The sequence below is a fragment of the Fragaria vesca genome, linkage group LG1, assembly GCF_000184155.1.
Source record: "Fragaria vesca subsp. vesca linkage group LG1, FraVesHawaii_1.0, whole genome shotgun sequence".
In the NCBI taxonomy this organism is placed as follows: domain Eukaryota; kingdom Viridiplantae; phylum Streptophyta; class Magnoliopsida; order Rosales; family Rosaceae; genus Fragaria; species Fragaria vesca.
This window is the reverse complement of record NC_020491.1, coordinates 11,389,372-11,397,895: the sequence shown is the minus strand read 5'-3', so window position 1 is coordinate 11,397,895 and position 8,524 is coordinate 11,389,372. Positions and strand designations below refer to the sequence as shown.

At 38.8% G+C, this 8,524-nt stretch overlaps 1 protein-coding gene and 1 pseudogene across 2 annotated transcripts; both read left to right on the top strand.

The window, feature by feature from the left end:
* The first annotated feature begins 50 nt into the window (after nucleotides 1–50).
* On the top strand, nucleotides 51–3,671 carry LOC101299331 (annotated as a pseudogene). Its single transcript, XR_183844.1, has 5 exons — nucleotides 51–681; nucleotides 1,028–1,431; nucleotides 1,599–1,960; nucleotides 2,105–2,319; nucleotides 2,426–3,671. The product of XR_183844.1 is annotated as a probable disease resistance protein At5g66900-like (transcript).
* A 509-nt stretch (nucleotides 3,672–4,180) lies between these two features.
* Nucleotides 4,181–8,149, top strand: LOC101306374 (probable disease resistance protein At5g66900-like). The gene is made up of 7 exons (XM_004288025.1): nucleotides 4,181–4,365; nucleotides 4,473–5,098; nucleotides 5,202–5,411; nucleotides 5,764–6,161; nucleotides 6,333–6,682; nucleotides 6,773–6,984; nucleotides 7,106–8,149. The coding sequence occupies exons 2-7, from the start codon at nucleotides 4,501–4,503 to the stop codon at nucleotides 7,945–7,947; spliced, it is 2,610 nt and encodes an 869-aa protein (XP_004288073.1). The 5' UTR covers nucleotides 4,181–4,365; nucleotides 4,473–4,500; the 3' UTR covers nucleotides 7,948–8,149.
* Nucleotides 8,150–8,524: the final 375 nt, after the last annotated feature.

Sequence of the window (8,524 nt, the reverse complement as noted above, 5' to 3'; positions counted from 1 at the left end):
TTTTTTTTTTTTGTTTCTTCTAGAGATTGCTGATTTTGATGTGTTGTGTAATGGCAGTGGTATTCATCGGAGGAGCGCGTTTGTCAGTGACATTTTGGACGCTGTGTGATTCTCTCAAGCAAGTGAAGGATATGATGGTGTTCAAATCCCAACTCGGGGATATCGAATCCACTCTGCACTCTTTGGAACCACTGATCAAGGAGATGGCAGAGTGTGAGAAGGAGTTGGATGGTCAAGGGGAGGAGCTAGAGAATCTTAGTGTGGAAATGGAAGAAGGAGTGGAGCTTATTCGCAAGTGCTCGAAAGCGAGCAGGTTCAAGAAGTATAAGTATGGCAGCCGGCTTGTTGAATTGGGTAAGTCACTTCAGAGGCTGTTGGGGATACTGAAAGTGCAGGGCATAAGGGATGTTAAGAAGGCATTGATTTCGATGAGGAATATTGAGAATGTGGTTCAGAGAATTGAAGGGAATTGTGTGATACAGAACATTCAGTCTGAGAAAATTGAAGGGTGGTGTGCTGTGCCTGAACCTACGACTGTTACGGTTGGATTGGATGTGCCTCTGAGGGAACTGAAAATGAAGCTCTTTACTTATGGAGTTTCGATGGTGATAGTTACTGCTCCCGGAGGATGTGGGAAAACTACCCTGGCTACAAAGTTGTGCCAAGATGCAGAAATCAAAGGTATTGTATATGAATGTTTTCTAATTTGCTGATATGTTTTCTTGCTTTCTCAAAATTAGAAATTTCATATCCTAATTGAAGAATGCCATATGATTATTGTCAAGCTTTTTATTCAATATGGCAAAAAGGCCAAGTCTCACTATCTGTGGAACATAACTTCATAGCTTCATGACTACATGCTTCATAGCAACACTTCTTACTGTTTCAATAAGTTAGGCCTATTGTTGAGTTAGATACAGTTTTATCACTTTATGACCTCACCATCTGCATGTTTAAATCTCTTCACAATTGCATATAACTTTAAAGTGCCTCCTAGTGATTACTTTCTTGTCTTTTGTTTGCATAGATAAATTCAAGAGCAATATCTTCTTTGTTACTGTCACAAAGAAGCACAACTTATTTCTGATTGTCCAAGAGCTATATCATCGAACGGGTGCCCAGGTCCCCGATTTCCAAAGTGATGTAACTGCAGTTAGCTGGATGCACCAATTTCTGAAGAAAACTGGACAAAATCCTATGTTGTTGGTCCTGGATGATGTCTGGGCTGGATCAGAATTTATTCTGGAGAAGTTTGATGAATTAAAAATGACAAATTGCAAGATATTGGTTACATCAAGGTCTAGTTTTCCAAGATTTGGTTCTCCATATTATCTAGAATGTTTGAACGATGCAGATGCAATGGCACTTTTTCACCATGCAGCATCCTTAGGAGACAGGAGCTCTTATATATCAGAAGATCTTCCGAGAAAGGTGATTTTATAGTCTGCAATGCAAAACATATATGCATATTAATGCGAGAGCAGGAAAAGATGAAGAGATACTATACATTCACTTTCTATGCCAAGTATTCATGCACATATCGGTAAATAATGATCGACTCAAAGAGCAATATTGACTAGATGAATTCTGCTTTGCAGATAGTTGAGCGTTGTATGGGATTTCCACTAGCAATTACAGTTCTCGGAAGATCACTATGCGGTCAGCCAATAGAGATATGGCAAAAAAGAGTATTGGAATGGTCTAGAGGTTCATCTGTTCTTGAGTCTGAACATGATTTGCTTGATTGCCTCCAAAGTAGCTTAGATGCGTTGGATGAAGAGAAGCCTCTTATCAGGGAATGCTTCATCGACCTTGGTTTATTTCCCGAAGATCAAAGAATCCCTGCTACTGTCCTAGTTGATATGTGGGCAGAGTTATATGGCATACATGAAGATATTTTGTCAATTTCACACCTCTATGAACTTGCCTCTCAAAGTTTGGCTAATCTGGTGGTCACAAGGTATATAGGCTTCTGTTTCACTTAGTTGATCTAGTCAATCAAGTTTTTCCTTTATGTCCATGTGCAGCTGCTTCTCATAATTTCTACTGCAATACATATGTGTTGAAGAAATCTCTTAAGCAAATTGGTTTTGATTATAACCAGCAGGAAGGACAACAAGTACAGTGATGGCTATTACACTGAACACTTCGTTACACAGCATGACATGCTTAGGGAGTTGGCTATCCGACAGACGAGTCAGGAACCGCTACAACAGAGAATGAGACTTATGATTGACATATGTGGAGACAACCTTCCTATGTGGTGGAAAGAACAAAAGTATCAATCCCTCATCGCTCGTGTAGTATCTATCTCGACAGGTTGTTACATCTCCTCTTTTGCAGATAATTCTTAATAACACACAATGGTATGATTTTGATCATATAATTCTATCCCATCTCACATCATATACCGTAATATATGCAGATGAAGAGTTCTCATCTACATGGCAAAACTTGCAACTACCAGAAGCAGAGGTTTTGATTTTGAATTTTCAGACCAAGTATTATGCCTTACCTGAGTTTGTAGAGAAAATGAAAAAACTGAAGACTCTAGTACTCACAAGTTGCAGTAGTAGTCCTACCGAGTTGAATAACTTTCAACTAGTTGATTCGATACCAAGTTTAAAGAGAATCAGATTGGAGCGAATATCACTTCCTTCCATAAGCAGGTATCCTATACAGTTGAAAAGTTTGAAAAAGATTTCTCTATTCATGTGTTGCATCGGCCAAGGTTTTGGTAACGGTACCATACAGATATCAGAGGCGTTTCCAAATGTTGTTGAAATGAATATTGACTACTGCAATGATTTGGTTGAGTTGCCTGCCCAACTCTGTGACCTTATACAACTCAAGAAGCTCAGTGTTACCAATTCTCATAAGCTCTCTGCCTTACCTGAAGACATTGGAAATCTAGTCAATTTAGAGCTGCTGAGGCTTAGGTCTTGTACAGACTTGTCAGAGTTACCTGGCTCTATTAGGAACCTCAAGAAGTTGAACTTTCTTGACATATCGGATTGCTTTAGCATGAAGGAATTGCCTGAGAACATTGGAGAATTGTGCAGCTTAGAAAGGCTCAACATGAGACAGTGCTCGAGATTGAATGAGCTGCCTTCTTCAGTTTTGGATCTTGAACACTTGAAGGAAGTGACATGCGATGAAGAGACAGAAATTTTATGGGAACCCTTCTTACCCTATCTGACAAACATGCACATTAAGGTTGTGAAAGAAGATATCAACCTCAATTGGCTCCACAAGTCTCATTTCTGAGACCTTTCTTTTCGAAAATAATAAATGTTGAAGCAATGCTGGTATCATTCGTCTCAAAGGAACCTCAATAAGCTGAACTTTCTGGACTTATCCGATGATTAAAGCTGCGCATGACATTTGAAATATTCACATTCAGGGAAGCTCAATATCAGACAGTGCAGTTGTTGTGGATCTTTACCTTAAATTCTAGAACATATTTGTTGTTTGTTGTTGTATTTCTTTTCTGTTTGTTTCTAATTTTACTTTATTTTTCCTTTATTTTGTTCTTTGTTCTGTAAGTTGTACTAGATAATTAGTGCAAGATGCATTTGATTCTGCATTGTAATATACTAATAACAGTGATAGTAACGTGTGAAGTGTGAACAGCATCAACCCTGGTTGAATTTAAATAAAGGCTAATTCTTATAGCGGTCTCCTTCCTCATATTTGCCAGCTACTATTACTATAGTAGGATTTACAATTTCCTTTGTGGAGATCCATGAAATGCAAGTCATTGCCCCAAGTCTTCTACTCTTCTTCAATCAGACGAGAAAAAGAGAACATAAGGTTAAGCTTGTCTTCTTCTGTAAGTCTTCTGGAAATGTGGTCGGTCTCGCTTCATTGACGCGTTAGCTCTATAGCGATACATTTACTGATTTACAGCAGTAGTTCCACATTGCCTAGTTCAGCGTCTTCAGTTAATTTTTTTTTTTTTTTTTTTTTTTTTTTTTTTTACTAGTACAGTTCTCTTTGTAAAGCTATTCACTAAGTTACTCTACACTCGCTGCCAAACCATCTCCACCATCACGTATATTGTTACTGAAAAAGTGAAGTGTTTGTCAGTCGCCATTGTTGAATATATGTAAAGGGTAACGCGGTAGTAGGTGGGTCACCTTCATCTTCGAATAAAAATAGCTGATTATAACAGGCAGTTGATGTGTCTGAGCTTCTGAAGAAGAGAGTCATAACAGTGATTCGTAGAGAGAAGTGGTGCATCCTTCTGCAATTCTACGGTTTAGGGCCGGGTTTAAGAGTGACACCTAAAGCCTAGTGCTAGCTACGTACTCGGTCTTTGATCTCTTGAGAATCCTAAGCAACTGTTCAGATCCGGTAAGCAAGGTAAAGTTTAATTTGTACCATGTTTCGATTAGTTCCAGTGTACCTTCAGTTGGACAATTCCAAGTTTAAGAGTGACTTAATTTTCGTTATGTTTTCTACTTGTGCAGCCCGGAGATATACAAGTTTCTGTCGAGAATGGTTAAATTCAATGCACTGGAGGTGTTTGTAGGGGCTGGTGCTGGAGGAGCACTTGGACCGGCGTTAGATGTCCTTAGGGAAGTGGTGGAGAAGGCTTTGGAGTTTGATCCCACCCTCGAAAGCGTCAAATCCACAGTGGATTCTTTAAGCCCATTGATCCCGAAGTTAGAAGCTCATAACAATGCGTTGGGTGGTAACCGAGCAAGGGAAGTAGAAAAGCTGAAAGAAACAATGCAGAGAGGAAAAGAACTGATCGATAAGCTGGTGAAGATTAGTGAGTGGAGCTTCTGGAAGGCCGATTACACCGACCAACTTGTGGAGTGGAATGAGTCTCTCAAGAGACACTTGAAGATATTGAAGGTGCAGGGAGTGTGTGATGGTATGGAGACCTTGGTTGTGGCAAAGAATACTAGTGAGGGTGTGAAGGATACTAGTAAGGATGTGAAGGTTATTGTTACGGATGTGAAGGAGGTCTTAGTTGTGACAGAAGAACATACTCGGTTGCTGAAGGATATCTCGGTCACGGCAGAGGAAAACACCAACAAAATTGCTGGATTGGATGCAAAGTTGGAGGAAATGATGAGGAGAAACCAAGGTGACTTTCTTGGAAACATTTCTGACAATTTTTTTATTGCTCTCCGAATTATGTATTATGTTGGAAACAGGAAATTTGAATAACAATCATCATACTATTGTAGAGATGAATGGCCTAGTGCAAAATCAAGTTAAGACTGGATGGCCCGGAGTACCTAAACCACCACCATTTACTGTTGGATTCGAATCACAAGTGGATGAATTGAAGAAGAAACTTCTTGAGGATGGGGTGACAATGGCTCTAATCACTGGTCATCCAGGAGCTGGGAAAACCACTATGGCAAAATCTGTTTGTCAAGATGAGAAAGTGAAAGGTATACATATGAGATGTTATGAGTAGTTGCCTTGAATTATGATTTTTATGTCTTATGAAACTTCAATTGTAGTGTGTTACAATACTTCTGTGAAAAGCCTACCTCATTTCAAATATTCTCGACTTGTTGTTTCTTTCAAAAGTGATAGGCTCTTAATCAATAGGAACTATAGCTTTGTTTTACTGTTTGCAGATGCTAATCAGTATAACTTTGTCTTTCTGTATGCACATGTTAAAACCTGCAATTTATATCTAAATATTCATGTTATGCCTGCCCCTTTCTGTATGTTTCGACACTTGGAAACATAAATTAAGCCTATTACTGACTTTGTTCTTATATTATGTTTGGATAGACAAATTCAAGATCATCTTTGTCAACGTTTCACAAAGACCCAACACCGAGGTTGTACAGGAAATATGTGAAAAAGACGGTAAGAAATTGTTGGGGTTCCAATCCGAAGAAATTGCACTTGTCTTGCTGCAACAACTTCTGAATAACAGGACAGGAAATGACCCTGTACTTTTGGTCCTTGATAATGTTTGGCCTGGAAACAGGACACGATCTCTCCTCGCGAGCTGTAAGTTCAAAGAATCAAATCACAAGATTTTGGTGACATCAAGATCTGATTTGCCAGAATTTGATGTTAAACACCAGATAGAAGATTTGAATGAGAAAGATGCAATGAGCCTTCTCCGTAATTCAGCAGGCCTCACAGAATCTTCTTCTATTCCAGAAGATCTTCAGAGAAAAGTGAGCTTTCTTCCTATTATAAGTACATGCATATTTCTTACAAATGAAGGAATCCATACACATGACAGTGTATCCATACTTATTCGTAAATATGTACCTAAACTAAACCTTCTATAACAATACTTGAGCATATTGTCACATGTTGTTATCTTTATATGTGAGACTGAACAGGTAGTGGAGTTCTGTAAGAGACTTCCACTCGCCATTGAAGTGGTCGGTAGATCACTCGGCAAGGAAATTGTGATCTGGAAAGATAGAGTAGAAGCATGGTCTAGCGGTTCTCCTGTCATTAGGTTTCAAAACCATGTGCTTGTTTGCCTTCAAAGTAGTTTAGATGCTCTGGGTGAAGAAGATACCATCGTCGATATCAAGGAATGTTTCAAAGACCTTGCTTCATTTCCTCAAGGCCGAATGATTCCTGTTTCTGTCCTCAATGATATGTGGACAGATAAACGTAGTTCATGTAATGCAATACTCCACTACCTCAACAACTGGAGGCTGGCAAATCTTGTAATCACGAGGTATGCAATTTCTTCATCCTTTAATTTCTCAAATAGCTGTTGCACGATCAAGATATCTCTTCTAAGTAACTTAGCTTTGATAATTACCAGGAATGACGAGGGGGATATGGACGACTATGTCGAACACTTCGTTACCCAACATGATCTACTTAGAGAGCTGGCTATCCACCATACGGATACGGTCCCAATAGAACAGAGGGAAAGACTGATTATAGACATACGTGGAAACAAATTTCCCAAATGGTGGAAAAAACAGATGGATCAGCCCTTCGAAAAAGCTCACCTTGTATCTATATCAACTGGTTGTTCCATCTCTCCTTAGCATACATATGTTTGTCTACATCAGCAGTTCAGCACATCACATATTCATGCAGTTTTTCTCATTGTACTCACATATTCATACATGTATGATATCGTTTGCAGATAGTCACTTCTCATCAAAATGGCGCGACATACAACTACCGAAAGCTGAAGTTTTAGTTCTGAATTCCCACACAAAGAACTATGGATTGCCCGAATTTGTGAAGGAGATGAAGAAATTGAAGGTTCTAATAGTCACAAATGGATTCTTACCAGCTGAAGTGAGTAATTTTTCATTGTTGGGTTCTTTATCTAAACTAAAAACGATAAGGTTAGAGCGAATTTCTATTTCTTCCATTACCAAGAACCCCATAGAATTGAAGAGACTGCAGAAGATATCTTTCTTCATGTGTAACATGGGGCCAGCTTTTAGCAAAGATTCCATCAAAGAGGCATTCCCAGAACTTCAAGAAATCAACATTGACTATTGCAGTGATTTGGTGGAATTACCTGCTGACATCTGTCGCCTAATCCATCTAAAGAAGCTCAGTATCACCAACTGTCATAAGCTATCTGAGTTGCCTGAAATGATTGGAGAGCTTGTCAATTTAGAACTTTTGAGATTAAGGTCCTGCACAGACCTGTCAGAGTTTCCTGGTTCAATTAGGAAACTCAAAAAGTTAAAGGTTCTTGACATATCCAATTGCTACAGCGTTAAGGAGTTGCCTGAATATATTGGTGAAATGTGCAGCTTAGAAAACATCAACATGCGGCAGTGCTCGAGATTGGATGAGCTGCCTGAATCAATTTCAGATCTTGAAAAGTTAACTGATGTGATATGTGATGAGGAGACAGAACGGTTATGGAAACCTCACTTGCCCAGTCTCAGAAACAACATAAACATCACGGTGGTCAAAGAGAAATTCAGCCTAGATTGGCTTCATCAGTATACTCTTGAGACTTGAGAGCTTTCATTTCTCTATACATGTGTCATGTACGTGTGCTCATTTTCTTCCTTGTTTCCGTCGTTTGTTTCTTTGTTTTTCTTTGCTTCTGTAAATCATGTTGTACAACATTAAATACTGGGTGTTGTAAAATCTGTGGAGTACAGTGTTTGAATTTTCACTATTTGTTATGAATTTTCATTCTTGATCTTGTTCTTTTCTCAAATAAATACTGCAGCAATATATGTGATTTTCTTTTCAGATTTTCTTCCCTTAATCTTGATGGCATTACCCTAAACTTTGTACGTGCTCTCCTTTTTCTGTAAGCACTTGCTAAAAACCTGCAATTGATATATAAATATTCATGCATGTTATGCATTATGCTTTCTTCTATCTGTATGTTTCTACGGTTGTAAACAGAATGGACTTTTACTGCTGACAGTGTTCTTATAAAATGTTTGGACAGACAAATTCAAGAGTTCATCTTTGTCTATGTTTCAAATAGGCCCAACACCGAGGTTGTACAGGAAATATGTGTAAAAGAGGGTATCCCAATACTTGTTTCCAATCTGAAGAAATTGCGCTTGACAGGCTGCAA

Excerpts from the sequence above, each read along its gene's own strand:
- LOC101306374 (XM_004288025.1), top strand. The coding sequence starts at position 4,501 with ATGGTTAAATTCAATGCACTGGAGGTGTTTGTAGGGGCTGGTGCTGGA. Across the intron at positions 5,099-5,201 it reads AATGATGAGGAGAAACCAAG|AGATGAATGGCCTAGTGCAA; the intron begins GTGACTTTCTTG and ends ATACTATTGTAG. Across the intron at positions 6,683-6,772 it reads GCAAATCTTGTAATCACGAG|GAATGACGAGGGGGATATGG; the intron begins GTATGCAATTTC and ends GATAATTACCAG.